Source organism: Erithacus rubecula (assembly GCF_903797595.1).
Source record: "Erithacus rubecula genome assembly, chromosome: 3".
Classification (NCBI taxonomy): domain Eukaryota; kingdom Metazoa; phylum Chordata; class Aves; order Passeriformes; family Muscicapidae; genus Erithacus; species Erithacus rubecula.
In genome coordinates this window covers 90,369,788-90,391,596 of record NC_136689.1, presented here as the reverse complement: position 1 = coordinate 90,391,596, position 21,809 = coordinate 90,369,788, and the positions used below count along the sequence as shown (strand labels likewise).

The 21,809-nt window shown below is 40.1% G+C and overlaps 1 protein-coding gene across 6 annotated transcripts in view; it reads right to left on the bottom strand.

Moving 5' to 3' along the window:
• MBP (myelin basic protein) overlaps window positions 1-21,809 on the bottom strand; it is a 106,036-nt gene that overhangs the window by 12,175 nt on the left and 72,052 nt on the right. For 4 of the 6 annotated variants that reach the window (XM_079301081.1, XM_079301082.1, XM_079301083.1 and 1 more), the window contains 2 exons: window positions 5,954-6,384; window positions 2,794-2,817 (listed from right to left, as the gene is read on the bottom strand). In XM_079301081.1, coding sequence (XP_079157207.1) covers window positions 2,794-2,817; window positions 5,954-6,384 — 455 coding nt within the window. The remainder of the gene's footprint in view (window positions 1-2,793; window positions 2,818-5,953; window positions 6,385-21,809) is intronic. The other 2 variants (XM_079301085.1, XM_079301086.1) reach the window with 1 other exon arrangement.

Here is a 21,809-nt window from a genome sequence, read left to right as displayed (position 1 = left end):
ACCATTTCAAGAACATGGTGAGGTATTTTCCATCAGTACAAAAGGTGAAAGCCAGCAATTGTTGCTAATGCTGTGTGATGACCAAGGTACAAAACAAGGTCAAGGGGCAAAAAAAGTAATAACTTTTGCTCTGGTTTTCTATCTGGCAGCATTTACCATTGTGTAATCTAAAAACAGCTGAAGTACAGTCATTTATTTTGGCATTCTAGGATGGAAAATGCTAAGGATAATGCAGTTCTTCATTTGCAAGGAATGTGATAGAAAAAACCAAGATACCAGATTTTAGTATAAAACAATTTCTTACTTATCAAACTGGTTAATCTGCAGAGAAGTAAACAGATTAAATTGTTCTCAGGCAGAGAACATCCTTGTGCTAAATTTTTATAGCTCTGTTTGACCATCTGTATGTACATTTTGGGGTCCCTGCCTGGCTTTTGCACTTCTTTAAACAAACACCCCCCTCTGATACATGGTTTTAAAATTAAATTCAGACCTTTCTGTCAGCTGGGCTGTGGGGCCATGCAGGTGGACAAGCAAGGAATGGCTGAAAACAGCTGAGGCCAGTTCCCAATAAAAGATCCTAAAGCTGCTATCATTGTCTCTCCCATCCACTGCCCCAGCAGTTCTGCCATCAGTCTCAGACCCAGACAAAGGACACCAGAAGCTTTGAACCTCACCAAGTACTCAAAAGAATTCTTGGAGCTCTTCTGTAGAACTTACATGCTCTTCTGCATGCAACTTACATGTACAACTGGTATTATTATATCATATTAGTGGACAGAAAACTCTAGAAATAGTCAAGCAAAGACTGAACTGAAAAATCTGTTAAGCAAAGACTGAACTGAAAGATCCTGTTAGAAGTTTAATGAAAGGGGGAAGCCTTTTGCTGTGGAGTGATTAGAAACAGAGATCCTTCAAATGCTTCAGCTGATTAATTTGTTTTTAGCCTGAATCTGTTACTAATATATTTCTGAATGTAAGAGGCACAAGACCATATTTTAAGAAACAGTAAAAACAGTAAAAGTAGCGAAGCACACAGGCATTCTTTCCAGTCATGATCTCATCTTTGACTTGCAATACACATCAGCAAGCCTCAAATACTGTGTCTCATTTCTGAACAAACCTTACCATGCAGCTGATGTCAGGTGAACACGAAGCATCACTAATACTTTACCAAAATTTAGTGCACTTCAAAGTACCATTTAAAGAGCATTTAACCTAGTCCAATTCCCAAATTCCTCTAGTGGCTTGTAATAATTCTTTCAAGCAGTAACTTCCTTGAAAATGCATGTTCCAGTGCATTAAACAATGTGTTAATTATTAGGCACAAATAACATGTTTATGGCCATACATGTGTTAAATGAATACACCAAAATCAAATCTCATGTAATGCTGGCTCCCAGGCCTTTCACTTCTCGGGTGGTGTGTGTACTCACCAGTTGGTATTTCCTTGTTTTGTACAGGTGGTATTTTTTAAACCAGGAGGATGTAAAGTACTCTGAGGTTCTACCACTGCACAAACTAAATGAGCTTCAGACCAGCAGTTGTTACACTAATTCATTTTTAGGTAGTCATCATTCATTGCCACCTGCTACAAATGAGAGGCCAGATGCAGTCCCCATTATCATTAAGTGAAAACACCAGATTCAGGAGCTTTGGTTATTCAAAGCCTACCCTTTCCAGAAGGAAACCTTCCTATTCCCTTCAGTCCAATGCATTGTTCTAACTGAATTTTGCAAAAGGACCCAGAGCCCCTTAGTAAACTAAAAACCTGTCACATAAGTAGTGGTTTGTTGCAACTTCTGTTAATGGATTAAAGCATTTAAAACAAATCATTAGTACACTGGTTTTTGTGATGTAAATAGTTTAATGAATACATAAAGCACATAAAAAGCAAAATAATAAAACAAAATTATTGTTACAACCACCATAAACTCTATAATTTTTTTTACAAGCATACTGCTTGCATAGCAGGTTTTACAAAACAGTGTATTACAAGCAATACCACTCCCTGAAAACTAAGACTTGAAAATTAAAATCACAGTAATAATTACTTAAATCACATCATACACTAGTCAGACTAGCACTGATTTAACTACTTTTCAGCTTCTTCATGGTGCTGTAGTATACATTAAAGCTTCCACAGGAAATGTGAATAGATTTGAAGTGCAAAAAAAGGAAAAAAAGATTCTGATTAATTTATCCCTCCACGGCATTATTTAAAACTGTGCTTCCTACACATTTTACCTGTGCATGGTTATCCACTTCTGTAGATCCCCACTCTATCAACTGCTTAGCTCAGGAGTGGGTTTGGAGCTGCTGATTCAGAAATGCTGATCCCAAACCCTGGTTCTGCTCAAGTTGAGAAGAACTTCAGCGCTGCTCCTGCCCTGTATCTGCCTGTAGCATGGGGAAGCCCCATCGCTACCTTCTGTACTTCTTGCACCCAAACACAGAAATTGGGAAGGAAATACAGGAGCAAGGCTTCATTCAGGCAACAGGAGACTCTCACAAGATTGCATACAAAACTAAAGCAAAATGAGGAGAAATCGTTTTAATCTTTCACTAAGTCTTGCCTCATCTATAGTTTACTGTCACATATTTTGGTTTGTTTGATCTGTGTCACAAGTGTAGTTTAAAGTTTAGTACGTTAATGCAAAATGTTAAACCAGGACAGAAAAGTTCTTGTTTCACAATCCAAACTTTAGTAGGAAAAAAAAAAAATCATAAACAAAAGGAATACAAAAGCATAAACAACTCTATCAAAGGAACAAAATAGCAGTCAGTACATACTGAAGTTGAATACAGGCTCAGAATCTAGGAGGCACAAAAAACATTTGATTGTTTTAACAAACTTCCTTAGACACTTATTCTATAAAGATTAGAAAGGAAATAATTTATTGTTATGCTACTCTCTCTTGGATGCTGTTTAAAATGTCTGCACCACAGTTTCTTTCTGTCACCATTTTAAATTCTGTTTTAATACAATTAAATTTGAGCTGAGCACAACAAGAGTTTTGTTTCAAATATTCTACCTTAAAAGTTTTTCTTAAAAGTACAAAATTCAAGCTGGCTTTGATTGAGTTTCAGCTATCCAAAATCTCAGTTGGGACTGGGGGAAGAATTGCTCTCCCTGTGGAGGAATAGGAGTATTTCTTTACATTCCAGTATTTCTAATTTTAACACCTCACATGGAACTCCCCTGCACTTTTAATTTAACTTCAGAATTGCAGGGCAAGGGAAAACCTGCTTCACATGAGGAAAGGAGGCCATGAAACAGTCCCAGCATTGTTCCTACCCCACCTTTCTGGACACAATAGTGAATATTATTCATTATTGTACTTCTCAGCTATGGATGCAAGAAGAAAATGCCTCCACAAAGAATTTATAATGTGTTTTGCTTGAATGTCAGCCCTAAATCTGTACAAAGAGCAAGTGTTGTCTTTGCATTCCAGTGCTTGCTGGTGTGGGTAGTTGAGATGCTCCCACTGAGGCATGGGCTGGCTGAAAAGGGAAGACTGCAAGATGCAGAATTGCTTTGAAATGCTTCAAAATAAATACAGAAAAAAGTGCAAGCAAATAAACCGTGCAGCTCTACAAGCTCTTTCAAGCCTTTGAAATTCATCCTTTAAGGTGCTTTGAGTGGTATCTTGTTTTCCAAAGACCTGTGTACTTAGTGGAGTCTGGAAAACTGCCAAGGGACTTCACTCTGTTTCGGCTGGTCTATGAACACCTTCATCATCTATCAGTGATGCTCTACAAAATTCAGCAAATGGCAACAACTATTTAGGGTTTAAGCACAAATGAGCCATCTAGAATTCCTCTGTCTACACTTGTATAAATAAATGACACCACAAGCCTTTCTTGATACAAGAAACCAAGAGGCATTGTTTCAGAGGCTAAATAAATAAGAGTTGAAATCACTGTCTATGCCACTTGCTCAATACTTTCCACTGAAGCCCTCCCATAGGAGAGCTTCCCTAGAATATTTCCTAGGATGATCAATATTATCTTTGTGTGGAAGAGTGATAGAGATGCTTTGGCACTAGAAGTCCTAATGTGACTGACTTGTGCCAAAATAATTCAACTTCCCTTTGCTTACAGCTCAGATCTGCAAAAAGACTCCCTAACACTATGAGTAGTCATTCTTAAGGGAAAAAAAATCCCAAACAACTACTTCTGGTAGGTAAAAAAGTCAGAATTGTCCATAATTCTTTTCTGTTTTGCAGACATTTAAGTTCTTCAAAATAGCATTTTACAGCAGAGATAAAGGAGGTGATCTCCTGTCTTCTCATATATAATTACATTAAAATCTATAGAGAATCATTGCAATCATGTTCACACCAGAGGATAAAATACAGAATTTGTACAGCTTGCAGGCAGCTTTTAGTCATTACTTCTAAAAACTGAGTTGATTGGTTTGATTTATTGCCAAGCAGGAATGCACATACCTCTGTATATTCTGTATGCAGAATCTAACTTTTTGGTATTGTCTCCGTGGTGTACAAAGAACATTTCATACACTATTTTTCATCAAATAACACAGTACATGAACAAAACAGCAAGAGTTGAGCTGGCCAACCAGGTTCCAGAAAACAGCAGCTGGAAACAGTCTCTGTTATTTGCAGTAACAGTAAGAAAAAAGGTTTTCTTCATGCTCACAGCAACTGCTTGTTGCATTTATGAACATTACACACAGAAACGTTAAAACAGAAATAAATTGCCTGGCTGCTCAGTCTTTGTTAATAGCATTGCAGGCCCCAGTTGGTAAAGGTGAGAAATAAAAAGAACAAAACACCCACCTTGCTTAGTACTAACCACCAGTTTAGTGAGGAGCTTCTGGTTTTTAAGTTTCTAGAGTATCTTTCATCCAGTGGTCTCTAAAGGTCTATTACACATTGTGCTTCCACTGTGAAGGACACTGACAGCCACAGCTGTGGGACCACCACAGTTCAGTTCTACACCACAGGGCAGTTTGTGTCCTGTCCAGTGCAGCACAGATCACAGGCTGAACACTGAACAGACCTCAAAGGATTTTCAAAAATTTGGGTCCAGACAGCAACTACTGCTTTTTGCTACACCCAACTTAAGCAACTACAACATATTCAGCTAAAATAAAGGTTTAATTTATGATTTACATGGCAAATGGTACAGAGAAAACACCTTAAACTTTGCCACTTCTTGAATAACAGCGAACTAATATGCCAGCTACGTAATTTATCAGAGGAGGCAGGTATCCTGGAGAAGGGAAGAATTTAATAAACAGCCTTCCATCAATGCCTTGTTTTTTAATTCATAGTGTAGAAATGGCTCATTATACAATTTCTAATATGAAATGCTTGGGATAAATCTTAACTGCTTGTCAGAATAAAGCAGCTGGATTATTTTGTAGACCTGGGATTCAGGACAATATCTGTCAAGCCATCTCCCCGGCAATGCTGTCAACTGACCTTAAACATACTCTTGCTCAAGCAGGCTGAGAATTTGGCTATAATTCCTTTCTAACATCTACTTCCAAGTTTTTCTCTCAGTTAGTGCCAAGAGACATAGAGATTGTCTTGCATTTAGTGCTCTCATCCAGCTCCCTTTTGCAAATATTTAAGAACAACACACAAAAGCAGACTGAAGTTTCTGTAAATGGCACAGCATAGAAATGCGTACAACATACCACATTAAATGCATTAAATAAAAGTTCCTCCCAGTAATGTTTATAGAGCCCCCTGGATTTCTAATACTCCTTGTTACTGCCCAGAGTAGCTCCTCTTGTTTCCCAGATCTTTGCTTTTTTTGTTGTTTTCAGTTTAAAGCCAAGCATTATATTACAAGTACCATCCCACTGGCTAGCTCAACTCTTGCCTTATAGCAGTGAGACCTTTCTTTCAGACCCACCCTTCCTCTTTAATTGTACTGTACTTTGCTGTAGCCTTGCAGCTCTCTACTCCTCAGAGCTCACCTTGCCCGAGCCCCGCCGGGGAACGTGTCTTTCACCTCCAAAGAATCTGCCCAGCGAGTCGAGCAGACCCGAGTCTCTGTGCCGCGGGGATCCGTGTCTGGCATGGTCTATAGTGCTCGCAGATGCCAGTTTTGATCCGTGCCGGAAAGAGGAGCGCTTTTGTGAAGCCATCAAATCCGAGTTCTCTGAAGCTGCTGCACTGTCCTCCTGGATGGTCTGTAGCTCGTCTGACTCCGAGGGCCGATCTTTGAAGGTGTTGTCTTCTCTTCCTGGGGCATCTCGGGAAAAGAGGCGGATCAAGTGGGGGCGACCAGTCCTGTCAGCTGGGTTGGCCTCGGGCCAGGCATTCTTCGGGTCCGCTGTGCCTTTGGAGTCTGTCACCGCTGGGCTCTTCGTGGAGGTCCCATTGTTCTGGTTCACATCTGCCTCTCCTGCAAACAACAAGGATGAGATATGAATACAGGCCTGTGGAAAACAGCCCTGGAACAATGCTGCTTTCTTTGCCTCGCCTTGAGATGCTCATTTCATACAAAACCCATAATATGTGCAGTTGTAATGGAACTATGTTCTCTTCCAGCCTTAAAGAACATTAAGTTATCTTGGAACAGAAACCAGAATGATGTTCTCACACAAATTTGCAGTAGTTCTAGGTGATTTTTTTCGTGTTTGTTTGGTTTTTTTAAACACATTTATAAATAGATTGATAGATTACTTAAAGCATAACTGAAACTAACTTTATTTACATGGAAGGCTTGTGGATGAGGAGGCTTTCAATGAGTAATCAGAATTCCCGTACTTTCCCTTGAAGACTGCAACTCTAATTAAGCCATCTTTCTCCAAAACAGAAAAAATAAATAATTACAGTGACATTGCAGATCTGTGCCTTCACAAGTGCCCATTCCCTCTCCACGATGTCACAGCTTATGGCCTCATTTGGAATCCCTCGCTGTAACTTCAATATGGATCAAACAAGCATAGTAACAGGAAGTGGATTTTTTGCCCCACTATTGAAATTGTCCTAACTTCAAAAAAGAGAGCACTAAACTGCAATTTCTGCTTGGCTTCTCATGACAGTTTTTGCCCATGTATGATGATCCTGGCACTCCAGATACAGTGTTCTAGAACTGATGCTTAAGGCCTAAAGCAAAACTGTCTGATTTGCATTTAGTGCTTGTGAGAAGTGACAAAAACAACTGCCAGCAACTGAAAAGCTTTTTGGGTTTTTTTAGCCAAGAAAGGAACCAAGACAGATCCCTGTGGCAAGTGAAACGCCTGCTGCCTTCTCCACAGCTGTGCTCTGATGGACCCATTATGCTGAGAAGCACCAGCTGCAGCACACTTAGCCCTTCCTTCACCTGTAGTAACTCCTTCTAAAAAAAGATTTATGGAGGTTTCTATGGTCTATACCATGACTCCTACTGTTCTAAAGGAAACTGCACCCACTGAAGAGTATGACTTATCTCCAAGGAACACCAAAAGAGTATCAGTAGGTCACTGCCTGAGAAGCAACCTTCAGCACAGACACCTCCCACAAACTCTGTGTCAGAAATCTTTTTTGGAGTTAATGGGGATCAGAAAATTCAGAAATAAGTTAGTCATGTGTTATCATTAAGGTCCCTTAATTACCTTTTATATCCTCATTTGATTTGGTCTTTATTGCCATGGGAGAGATAGGATCTGGCAAATACTGCTTTGTTTTCAAAGTACTCTGGGCTCAAGTACTTTGCTGATTCAGCAGAACAATTTTAGACTTGACACAGTCATTTCAAATGGTTTCACCCACCCACAGGGCACTAAAGAAACATTTTCTCAGGCTGAGAATAATTCTGAAATAATTTTATGGGTAACAACACAAGACAGTAATGATGGCTTCTGCAAAACCTGTGTGTAGGTTACAATTGGGTGTAATCAGCCTGCTACAGTTTTTCATATAAAAGCATAAAATGAAATTTTTCTGCGCAATTTTTTATTTCTTTTGTGAAAACTAGCTAGAAAATGTTGGAGAACTTCAAGGAAAATGCCTTCAGTCAAGACATCTGAAAGTCTCTCAGGAATACAATTATTTAACCAGTGCCTAACAGCAACTAAAGACCTCATCAGTGGTGAGAATATTTGCTGGCAACTTTGGAATTTGAGTTTTCCTGAAAAGACACTCTCAGACTTACTAGAAACTACTAACAGACCAAAATTATTTTCTTAATATGACAAAAGAAAAGTAACTTGGATGTGTGACACATTCTGAAACTGCTGAACATTTTAAACGGCAACTACAAGCCTGGGTTCTATACCATAATACAAATCCATTCAAGGACAGAAAAAGAAAAGCAAACAAAAGACTTATTGTATTTAATTAAATGCATTAACAAAACACCAGAGCATCTGCATACTAATATTTTTTACAACAGTTGTTCTTTGTGCCACTGAATACTGGTATTGGTAAGCAACAAAGGAGGGTATTTGTGCCACAAAAGTAGCTTCTCCCAGTGCATAGCAGTGAGCTGTAAAGTATAAATCTTTCTGGAGGCTTTATTTCAGCAGGGAAAGCACACATTTTAAATTTGCCTCTAAATTTTCTTCATGCTTATGTCTTGTCTAATACATAAAAACACGTTAGAGAGATACTGTTAATACTGTTGTTAACTAATCAAAGTCTTCCAGTGCATTTGGAGAGACAGATCACTTTAATAATGTCCTAAAGACATCCAGAATTAATGGACTATACAAATATATGCTTATTTGTTAATTTAAAACAAAAACTTTTATTAAAATCTATTGTAAATGCTGTGTATTTTTTTTGCTATGTACTATTTTTTAAGCTCTTTTTCTTTGGAAGATGAAGCTCTTTCTTAAAATAAAGCACACAACCTCTACCATATCACTTATACAAAACAAAAAGTTGCCCAGGAAGAGATCTTTGGCACCTTTTCACTAATCCTTGTAAAATGAAGTACAGCAGGATGGATTGCCACAGGCATTAACTAGAAGTCTATGGAAGTGTCTTCTATTAAAATGTAAGTGAATATGAGAGCGCAAGAAAAACACCTCCTCACATTAGCCCAAAAACAGCAGGAGGGAACCAGACTCCAAGCAGGAACGAGGCACTCCAGGTGTGTCCCAGGGCCACTCCCAAAGGCAATGCCACCTCTCTTCCCCTCACCACACAGTCTCTGAGCCTGCTGCTGGCACAAAGTTCCCTGGGCACGTTGGTCAGAGTGAATAGAGCCATTCAATAGTTCCCTGTACACACAGTGACTTCCAAAATGAGGAATATAGATGGACAAAAAGTTCTCAGCAGTCTGCTAATGCAACCAAAGGGAAAGTCCAAAGTTGCCTTCAGTGAGACAATAATAAATCCAATCCTTCATTGTCTTTAATAGGAGTTTGGTCCCATGTAAGTATTTTCAAAACTACTATGGCCTTGGTGCTTGATTAGACACTGACAGTTTATCCCACTTCTTAAAGGGTATTAAAATAAGCCTTTTCCCTAAGCTGTTAATTGGCTGGGACCTCTCAGCCCAGTGCTTCACACAACAGCTCCTCTCAACAGCCACAGGAATCTGCTCTATGCAAAGGACAATTTCCAGCTGAGAGACCCCAGATACAAATATTCTTCTAATGGGTATCCTTCTCAGCCCTTGAAAGGGCTGCCCTATGATGGTCCCTCCCTGTATGCACAGCAGTCTGTCTTCTTCCATGCAGAGGACAGCCTGGAAAGATGCTGTTAAGCTAAGAGTTTTAAAAAAGATTCCAAGTTTTTTTGTCTCCTCCTACTCCTTTCCAGACTTGCTTTCTTGCAGATACTTGCAATTCCTCTCACATTCCTAGTGCTGCTCCCTCTACAAATGCTGTAAAACAAATGAAGCTGATAAAAGCTGAAGTACATTACCTTTGGGTTCTCAGGAGAGGCTTAGATAAACAGTCACAGATATTGCAAATACTGATTATACAAGACATCAGCTTAAATATTTGTATGAAAACTTAAGAATTAAGTTTACAAATTACAAATGCCAGAAAGTACATTAATCAATTTTGTAACACTGAATATTTAATACACTTTATTGTAACTACAGGCTGCCCTGATCAATTATACTTACTTCCTTTTTCTCAGCCTTCTTTTCTCAGGGAATGAAGATGGAATTTACTGAACTTTTAAAACAACTTTTCTCTTTAGCTTAAGTCATATATATATATGTCACTGTTTTTCAGTAAATGAAATATAATCTGTATTTGCCCTCTTCTACTTTCTAAGTCCTTTCTTTTCTGTTAATGTCAACTGGATAGTGAAATACAATGCAGTAGACTCCTCAATTCCAAGTTAAGTTTATTTCGGTGTATCTCCTGAAATGCTGACAATAAAATACTGGCTAAAACACCTGACTTTTTGTATTGATTCATCTCTGTTTAGTCACTTGAACAACAAAAGGCAAAGCCTAGAAATTAATCAACTCTGTCACAGCTGAGATTCCAAGGTCTCTGGTAAGCTATAGCAATAAGGCAAATGTATTAGTAATAGTTTGCCTTGCATTATTTAAGAGTCTGGGGCCACTGTTTTGGAACATGTGGCTCCTAATAACACTTGTGGTAATATCAGGCACTTGAAAGAATAAAAGGCCAGAGAAAATACATCACTCTTCACTGCATACATGTTGCAGCTGAGGATATCTGGGTTCCAGATCTGTGCTGAGACAGTTTCCCAGCAGTCCAGCTCCTGGTCTGGACTTTTACTGCAGCACAGCCCACAGTAGGATAGCGTGTCCACAGCCATTAGGCTTCACTACAGAGGTATTTGGGGAGACAGAGGAAAGAATTATGTCTGCAAAAGCTTGATTCATCCTAATTATGCTAAGACAAAAAAAAAAAAAATGGCTCTTAGCCTAACTTCTCTAATATGGTTAGAAGGCAATATGCCATCAGAAATTTTAATCCACAGACCTAATTACTGGGTTTGTCTGATGCTTGTCAAACAGTTGGGAATCAATTTTGGACAAATATTTCTGTTTGAAATGGATGGCACGCAGTATAATTGTGAAACAAACACTTGGTCATAGCTCTGAACACAACCAGAATGGATGTGCTGGTGCATTTAGCCTTTCCACATTTTCTAGCAGAGTGAATGCAGAGAGAAGTGCCCATGTGTCTCATGATATGGATTCACAGGAGTTTAACTCTCCTAAGCCAAGAGATCACTTCCATTACAGCTTGCTCTCCTCCCTCCTTACCAAAGCTTATCACTTTCAGAAAAAATAAACTCCACCCAAAGGCAAGTTTTCTCTATAGCTTCAGCCTAACTGAAGGAATTATATTTTTCTGCACAAGAAATTCAGCTTTTTCTATGAGCTAAGCAAGCTGCAGACCTAACCACCACAAAAACAAGAAGCCACCTGCTAAGCATAACATGCACTCCTTTGACTTCCTCACTTCATTAGACATTTTACAGCAATAAAGCTCTTACCAGACTAGAATAAAATAGTTGTGGGGGTGTTTCCATGCCACTGATGAGTTGAGCACATTTCTACACTGATCTGCTGAAGCAGTGAATAAGGGGTCTGCTGTGGCACAATTTTCCTTACAATAATACTTGGTACTAAAAAAGCAGTACAAAGTGAAAAATGTCACCTGCTCCAGTATTTACTTCTATTGAACAAAATTTTTAGAAAGACCAAGTCTAGTTCTGTGCTGTATCTTGGGTCAATAAGGATCAGTGGCTGAGCCTGCTGAAAGTTATTGCACTGCTGTTGGTAAAGGCACAACATAGGTTCAGACATTTAGACTACATTGTTCTGGCTGGGTAAATGAAACTTCCACTCAACATTTTACAAGAAGTGCCTGGCAAATGCTGCTTTTCCTGAATCCCTGGTACCTCATGAAATACTACCTCTTAGCTGTTCTCTGCAGAAAGCATTAGGCCCCCTAAGAGCTGATGCCAGATAAAAATTAATAGGTCAAAATGATCTATTAATTGCTAGACCTTTGCTAATACCCAGGTCATGCACAGTTTCTTCCAGGCTCATGGAAGATCTCATTTCTCCAAGCCCTCCCTGATCCTCTCCTGCTGAAGAAGAGCTGCTGAGGCAGCAGAATTTGGCCTTACAGCAGAGCTCACATGAAAACACAAAAACATTTGATGGAGAGAGGGAAAATGTAGTTTGCATCTTGTTATGGAATCAACTATCTTTGTAGTTGACACTTTAGCTATATTATTTATGTTCATATAGAATAGGAATATGCTGTAGGGAAAAACCTGAAAATTGCATAGGAGAATGTAAATTCTTTCACACACTAACTGCTCCAGTATGAAAACATAAGTGTGATTCCTCTCACTTCATTTCTGATACTATCCTAAACGTACTCCAGAAGTGCTGGAAAAAAAATAAGCAACAAACCCTCTAACATTTGACATACTTTGGCATCAATTCACAAGTATTACCTATTTTACTAGCTAAGAGACAGAGTAAAATCTCTCCTGAAATGACTAACAACCTTCTTCAGGGTGCCAATGCTAAAAAGCCAGATGATGAAGACAGACAGCATAGATGGCAATACACATTTACTTAGTCTATAAAAGTACTGCTGGATTATGGAGTGATAAACAACAAGTACTATTAATCTTGCAAGTTCAGTAGGTTAATCAATAGCCTGATATTTTTTCTTTCCTCTCAATTCTGCTAGAATTCATAATTCCAAAGTGTTTAATATGTAACTGTGAACCACTGCTTGTTACAACAGTACCAGTTTCATGACAAATACATCCCTTAAGCATTGCTCTGCAGTAAAGCCAACATTTTTTGGGAGGATCCCTGCAAGGTGATACTGGCACTGTGGGGAACTGTTGCTGCAGTATCTTTTTTGGTAGAGTATCTATACTGGCTTTTTAAACTCACCCAGTAAGACCATAATGAAACCAATCAATGACCAGGTAAAAACACACAGCAATGTGACATCTAGCCAGAATGGTGACACTCTGGTAAACATGCCTGGATCTTATTTTGTGAATCAGCAAACAGCACACAACTTTTAGTTCTGCTGACAACTTCATGATTTGAGAGGGTTGGTTCTGTGAAATGACTACAAAATAAAAATATGCTGTATATTCATTACAGCTTATGTTCAGCAGTATCATTCTGCTGAAGGCAATTATATTCTATGGTATCAGTGTGTAAAAAGTAGCAATACTGACTGACTCAGAGATTTTTGATGTATCAGGAGTCCTCATGCTGGAAAGCTTTTCTGTATTTTCACCAAGGAATACACAACCCCCAGCATCTGCATATCAGGGATGTGAAAACACTTCCAAGTTTGTGCAGAAATAACTGATATCCCATGCCCAGTGCCTGGATGTTAATGGGAAGCATGTGTGGTTACTGTGGGATGAAATGTGTTAACATCCCATTACCACTGTGCAGTGAGGGGCTGCACTCCAGGAGCCAGTTCAGACTTGATGGAGGAAAAAGAACATCATACCTTCCCCAGACTTGTACACCCTGCATTATTTATGCCTGTAAGAACTCGCTCTCCTCTGTGCTCTTACTGAAGAAATTTAGCCAGTTCATTCTGCCCATATCAAAGAGATGAAAGCAAACCAGCCAGCAAGGGGTTTCAAACCACAGGAATCAGAGCAGCTGTTGCATACCAGCTCTGTGTGTTCCCCTGTTGCTGGTGATACTGAGGCTCAAAATCATGGATGCAACAGACCTTTTAATCCTTAAACCTACTGTGAAAGTCCTACCAGATTCAACATGCAAGAAGTTAGCTGGGAGGCCCAAGTTACACCTCCTCTGTCAGTGCAAGGTGCTAATTTCCTCTTCATCATCTTTTTTAATGGGCTATATATGTATTTTGACAATACACCTTTGTAAGAAATTACTAGTGATTAAGCAGTGAATCAGACTGCCCAGGGAAGTGATGGAGTCACTAGTCCTGGAAGTGTTCAAGGAATGGCTGGATGCTCTTGGTGCTGTGGTGGTGTTCAGTCAAAGGTGGGTCTCAATCTTGGAGGTCTTTTCCAACTTTGATGACTCTATGACTCTATGAAAGATAAAGTGGCTCAGGATAGTTATGAGCCTTGTGGCTGTGTGAAGGTATTGTTTGCTTGTGAGGACAGGTAAAAAGAGGCATTCAAAAAAGCTGGAAGCATCCCCTGAGTGAGAACAATTTTTGGTCTTCAGACAGCAATTAAAGCCAATGCACTTGGCTGCAGGAGCTGCCTTGCAGGCTACATGCTTCAGGGACTTGGGCACTTGGCTGTGCCTCGGGTGTGCAAGGGAGAGCAGAAACAAAGGCACTGCAGAGGAAGGAATGCAGCAGTGTGGGCCTGGCTCACACCCTCTCCCTCTTGTTTTCCAGAGCTCCTGGCATTGCCTCCACTTGCTGAGGGCTACAAAGGCAAGTACAGAAAACAAAAGAGCCTGTGGTTGAAACCAGTGGGACTTGCTATGGCAGAAATTTGGAATCTATGAGAAGCATGTGGCAATTCTCCACATGGCCTGCAGAGAGGTTTATAAAAACTTCAACAAAGAATTTTATCCACCCACAGGTTTCAAAGAAAAATGTTCCTTTGTCTTACTAGAACATATAGATTTGTTTTAATCTCAAATATCTCACAAAAGATCCTCCCACAGCAAAGCGAGCTGGAGCATCATTTGTAACAAGCAATTCCATGTACTTAAGGAGGAGAAATTAAATCACCTGCTGACCCATCAACATTTGTATTCTTTAAAAATTGTGCAGCTGACAAGTATTAGACAAAGATTGTTTGATTATTCATCTTTTATCCTTCAGCTGCACTGAGTCTGAGTAATAGTTAGGTTGCAAAACTTGGATATATTCCAACCACCCTCCAAAGTCTGGCAAAATGAGTAGTGCTTCCATCAGACCTCAACTTTCACTCTCTTTTGTATTTACCACATCAGTCATGTTTTACTAGAAAATAACTTATTTCCATCAGTGCAACTGGGTACCAAATATTACAGTTAATCTTTTTTCATAGTACCATAGAGAAACAGGGCCTTCAAAGCAGCAGAAAAAGAAATGCTGGTGAAATGAGTGAAGTGAGGACAGTGACTGAACCACCTGGTTCAAAGAAGTTGCTCAGAGCATGATAAGCAGCACCAAAAAAAAAACCAACAAACCAAAAAAACCAAAAAGAACCCCAAAAAAACCCCCTAAAAAACCAACCCCTCTCTGTAGAATATTTCCTATTAAAACCCATCATGGAACACCTCCAAAGAGGGCCTGGTAACACTGCTGTGTTTTTCTTGACCAGGATTTAAGTGTCTGGGTGGTATTTTGTCATTTAGAAAGTACATACTGCAGAATAAAATACACTTGTAATAAGTTAACCAGATAAACTATCTTTAAAAAAATGATTTGATTGTGATCACAGGGAAAGTGCTTACAGCATGAGGTTATAAACTCCAATTCCTATAAGCACAGAGTAACCATGTTAATGTATGTTAACTTTTCCTGAGACAAACTAACCCAACTAAACCCAACAGAACTCTTCACAGTAATGAATATAGCCTGAAATACTGTACAGGAGTTTCTCATATGTTAAAAAGAGAACATTAATGCTTTTAACTCGCCCAAAATAACACATAGATTCACTGGTTTGAAGACAGCTTCAAAATTTGTTTTCCAACACAGCCTTATATAGGGCAGGCCCAGGTATAAAAGCAAATTACAGGAGTATGGCAGTCCTAGAGAGAAGAGTGCACAATGCAAGTTGGGTTTCTGGAAGCTGTGAATCACCTGCAGGGTGATGTAATCAATAAGCTTGACATTTTCATGCATCCTTCAGGTGCACATTGCCATATCTCTGGATTTCTGTATTTTGCCCTGTTAATGTATTCTGAACTGAAGCTTTTAATAGCACAAATGATCCCAGAGAGTCATGGTACAGAATTTGCAGGGAGCAGAATTACAGTGGTAGATTTTTGGAGATGTTTTTCCCAGAAAATTCTGCAGTACACCACGGTGATATATTCTGAGTATGACACACATATTTGACAATATTTCTAAAAATACCTGAAATACCCAGGCATAAATAAGCCTATAGACCATTTACCATTGTGTTGAAGTCCTATATATGTAAAACAAAATTGGAGATGTGGCTCTTCAGGAGCTGACAAAACGCACCTTCCAAACAAACACTAGCCAAAAAAGATGGGGTAGAGGTGTTCAAGTCTGCCTAAAGTGCAGTTCTTTACAAACAGAACAAGTCCACAGCCATTAGTCACTGTCTGACATTGTCTTCACTTTGGAACTGATTTTCACCTTAACACCTATGGTGAAAGGTCAGAGGAGCAAAAGTGACCAGGAGTTTCTCCCAGTCACATGGGTTTTGCTCACAGAGCTTGTCACATCTCAGAAACTGATGAATTCCTGGAGGAGGCAGAGGCCCAGGTGGGCAGCTCCCTGCCCTGGGAGGGTGCAGAGACTGTGACCTGCACACCCAGCTGTACTCAGGGGTGGAGGATGAGCCCTCTGTGCCCTGAGTAATGCAATGACTCACAGCTCCAGAAATGGGAAGTGGAAGCAGCTCACATCTCTGGGGACAGGAGCCACTCCACCAGCTGCATCCCTGAGGTGGAAGATGAGCACCTCTGTAACCCTTTGGGGAAGCAGAGCACCAGGTCTGGAGCTTCACCTCCAGCTCAAGGTGCTGGCATTAAGAGGAGGTCCTTTCTCTCATGGACACTGTGGGAGCCATGTGCAGCTCCAGCTCTGCCTTTGGTATGGATGGTGAGAAAGTTATGCTGCCTAGAAGATCAGCAGGTGACCATTAATTCTAAAAACACAGTAAATGCTTCACAAATGTGTCACTTGGGGGATGTTCGACAATCCAGATGTTAGTTTTTGTCTGCTTGGAAATAATGCTTACTCTAACCAGATTTTAAAATGTTTTCATACAATAATATGGGATTTTAGAATGTGACAATCAAGGTGGTAACTCTGAACTCTGAGGAGAAATCTAAGAGCCAGACTACTCAAAGGACAAATTCCACATGTTACATCCAAAGTCAGCAGAGAAACCACAGCTGAGCACATTTATGGCAGGGATGCTGCTGGGGCACAGTCCTGACGCTGTGTTTGGCCACCCTCAATTTAAATCCTCTCTGCAGGGCCTGGCACAGGAGCACAGCACTCGAGGATGTTGCACCCTGATCACTGCTGTGAACAGAGGGAACGGGATTTTTGCTCTGTCCTGCTTGTCAGAACAGCTTTGCCTGGAAGCTGCACAGTGGAGAATGCCAGCACAGACCGAGGAGCAGAGCCATGGAATTACTGTGGCAGGATGAGAGGAGGGTATAAAAATATTGCAATACATGCATTGAAAGGGTAGTTTGTTAAAATACCAGCAAAAATTATTTCAAGGCCTTTGCACTTTTACAATCAATACAATAAAACTCCCAAGAGTTTTAGTTTGGATTGAACAGCAAAAATAAACTGTTCAGAGCCTACTGAGTAAAGCGATTTCTTCAGTGAAGAAAATTGGAAACAAAAGAAGTATTTTTCAGAAGGAAACTCTAATGTATGCTTGAACAATTGATATGAGATTTGATTAAAATATCTGCCTGTCTGGCAGACAGATTGAAAGAAAACCTTATTCCAAAACTTATCATAGGGTTTGCAGATTTACCTTCTTCATAAATACCTCAAGTGCAGCCCTAAAACCAGAAAAGAAGAATACTTGAAACCAAGCAAATAAAACAATGAATCCAAAGGAATAAAGCAGTCTGCACTGACTAAAGTGGCACAGGGCCTAACAGCAGAGATATTATTCCATAGAAATACTGGCAGAAAGCTGAGAATAAGATGTACAGAAGAAAGATACTGGGGGGAAAAAAGGAAAAGAAAGAGATGAGTGGGGTTTTTTTGATGATGAAGACATTTAAAGCTGGATAGAAATCACCTTGTCTGTCTATCCTGCAAGCAATGACCAGCATCTACCAGGGAATAAAGAAGCATTACCAGCAATCACATGGAAAGGCTTTACACTCCAAGGTGAACCACAGAATCACAGCCTTACATGTCTAGATGCAAGAAAGGAAATCCTGAAGGATTTCTAATCCTGAAGGAAAGGACATTATTTGCACTGCTCATGCCATTCTGCTGTTCTCTCTTGTCTCCTTGTCTGGCACCCAGCAGTTTCCAGTCCTTCGTCCCACCTTCCCTTTCCCAAGCTCCTGGACCAAAGCTGCTGTCCAAACCACTCTGCTGTGCTGCCTGTCCAACTCCCATGAGCTCCAGCCCCACAAAGACCGTGATCCCTCGCCATGCTGCTGCAGGCTTCCTGTGGAGCGAATTCCAAATTATCTCTGCCCAAGAATTCACCTCTGGAATCTCCCCTTGTCCTAAGGCCTGCCTACACAACAGGGGTCACAGCTGCCACAAGCCCCTACAAGCAGACAACAAATGTTTCTAAAGCAACAAGAGTGACAAGATTGAAGTGCCACCTCTCCTAACCTACTCTGTCAAGTGCTTACAACCCGTACGTGTTCTTACAATGTTAACACAGGTACAATTTGTACAGCATGAAATCCCACATTTCTAAAATATGTATTTACATGGTGTTTGATAGACTGAGAGAAAATGTGATCTGCTCACACATCAATTTAAAATCATCTATTATTTCAGTGGGATTTTACCTGAGATACAGTATGCTCTTAGTCAGAAAAAAATCCCAAGGAAATTATAAGGGAATCCCAAAGTTGTTAATGTAAAACCAGATACAAAGTCCATTTCTGCCTCTGAGCTAAGCATCTGTCAGAAAAGCCTTATAGATACTTGCTCTAATATTTCTAACCTCAGCTATTCTAGGTCTTTAGAAACTCAATTCCACTCTCCATCTTCATAAATGACATCATACACTTCTAAACACACTAATAAATTTGTTCCCATCTATACTATGCCACATCAGACATATTTTCTACACACTAATCAGTGCTATCAGATTATAAATAATTAGGAAGTTTTTCACATTAAGAAAACCCAACACTTTTTCCCCCCACCCTGAACACTTGTGAGCTGTACCATGGTTCTAGATGTGACTCAATGCTGTACGAAGAACAATGGTGACAAACTGTATAAAACCACGGCAGTGATCGATGGTGCTTCACACAATATCTGCTTTTCAGCAGCAGCATTCTAAGAGTGAAAAACTGCTTGCACAGTACCAAGCCTTGTACCAGTTCGTGGGAGTTACTGCTATTAAAAAAGGAAAGAAAGAAAATAAAAGAATTCACAAACTTAATTTTGCTATTTGAGTACGTATAAAGTCACTTTTCATGCGATGAAGAAAGCAGGCTCAGCAAAAAGAGCTGTTAATTCTGAAGGCTGAAATGGTAGTGTGATTGGGCTACACAATATTTTAACAAGCAAGAAAGGCTTTAAACATGTTTTCTCCCAAGTACTTTGGGTATGTTTCTCTAAATCCATCCAGCAAGCATGAGAATGAGTAAAATCACCACTTCCAGAGAAGTTCACAAAGAGCCTGAGAGCAACTCCATGGGTTACACCAGAAGGACTGTATCACAGGGCTGCAGTTCTATAGAGAAGATGCACACAGCACAGTCCTGATTCCCCTAGTTTAGGATGCAGCCTGGGGAGGCAGGTGATTCCACACCTGCTTTCTGCAGGCACTGACTGCTCCCAGTAGAAGTCATGATGGACCCTCAGCACCACGCTCATCCAGCCAGCAAACCTGGCCAGCACCTGGGGGAAGCTTGGTGCTGCACTGGCTGGGACTGGCAGCCTCCAGTGGCACTGCCCTGGCTGCAGCAGCCCTGTGCCTGCTGGCAAAAGGCTCAGCAGCTCCTGGTGCTGGCCTGTGCTTGCAGGAGCACTATCCACAGGCCATTTCAGAAACAGACAAAACAACTCCACCTTGGCTTTCTCAGCAGGAAGTTTTCATTTTTCTGCCTCCTAGGAAGCTGTGCAGACAGCTCACAGAAGGTAGAAAGTGCTCCATAGACAGAAAAATAGCTGTGTTAACCTTATCTCTGAAAATGAAAGGTATTTTTTTTCCCAGGTAAATGCTGTATAAGAGCATTTCTGCAGCCACAGATTATGTCTGAAAAAATAACAAACCTTTCATACTCACAGTCTGTGGTTTCCCAGAAAGTTCCCTAGCATCCCTTTGAAATAAGTAAATAATGCAATATGTTTATAAAGCCCTTGCACCTTAGCTCAGTTCTCAATTTAGGATGCAGTCTATTGCACAGATTCACGGGCTTTGCTTATCCCGAGAAAACAGGATAACCAGGACAGCCTCACAAAGGGGTTCCACAGACAGTAGAAGTCAAATGTGCTGGAAGTAGCAGGAAAATTGCCACATCCTTCCAGATTTGGAACTTCATGGCCTACTAGGAATTTATTTTTTTCAGGAAGGATTGAACCTCAAGGGCATGCCTTTCATCAGCAAAATGCCCACTGTGGACAGCATTGCCTGAGAAATAGAAGTGACAGGGGGAGGAGGAGGGGGGAGGGAAAAAAAAAAAGCAAATACAGATTAACAAACCAAGACACATTTCATAAAAGTAAGAAAATAAGTAGTTCATAATCAGGTAAAAAACTTGCACTTGCAAAAGTCTCCAGCTCTGACTGCTTGCCTTTGAGAAAGTATCATAGAGAAGCATTTACTGAAACAAATCCCCTTCTTCCCACCCACATCTCCTGACAATTCTTTCTGTGACAATAAACAAGACAGGTCTATCAATCACCCCATTTTCACCATTTTCAACTTCCTAATTTTGTATTCTGACAAGGAAAATATTTCTCACACACCTGAAAGGAATAATTTTAAGACCTATATTCTTTACAGATGGCTGACACAACTTAGTTGCAATCAGCAATTGTCAAATTACCCTACACTTGTACTGATGGCACAAGCAGCATGTTGCAATCCATATTAAAAAAAAAAAAAAAAGAAAAAAAAGAAGAAGAAAGAGGATAACTTGATGTGCAGCTATACCATGACATTAGCTAAGCATCTATTGTTTTTCATATAAGTCTAAGTTATCATTTCATACAGTTTGACTAGGTGATTGCAAGTTGAAGTCATGCTGCTCTCATTGCCAGGATTGTTACACATAATAAAAGGTGTCAAGCTTTCCAAATACGGCAAAAGTTAAGTTACAGAGCAGTTCATACTTAATTACTGCACACTTTGTATGGTGCTCAGAAGGTGCATGGGGCTAGCTAAATTATAACTACCATCATCATCATCATCACAGCTAACCAGCAGATAAAACTGCCTCATCTTCAGTCATCATTCTTCTGCTTGCACCACAGTATAGATTTTCTACTTTTTAAAGATTTGTTTTACTGGTATTCAAGTCAGTAGAAGCCACTTGCACTTATGTGAGTGGCAGGACATCCAGCCCAATTCACAGGAACTTTAGCATGATTGAGTACAACCTCTATATAAAATATGTATCTCCAAGATTACAAAAAAATAAAAATGCACCTGTACAGCTCTAAGTCAGCATGCATTCACAGAAAACTGAGACCTACTTAATGGAACTAATTGTTAAGTTTTGTAAGCAGAATCCTTTTGTTAGCACTATCCTGCATATCCACATACACAAATCTGATGCAATTAGCAAAATCGGGCTTACCCTGTGACAGAACAAAAGCAATTCCCTTCATAAATATAAACCTTTAACAAGCTAATAAATGTCAGCAAAAGGCCAGGGTGGATGTACAATGCCGAGGCACCACATCCCTGGGCAGTGCACCAGGTTACCTTCTGACAGTGAAGTTTCCCATGTGGCCATGCACAGTTTCTCCAGCAACATCTACACAAACATGAGCATTAATAACTTGGAGGTACCAGCAGCATTAAGTCTGCAGAAGG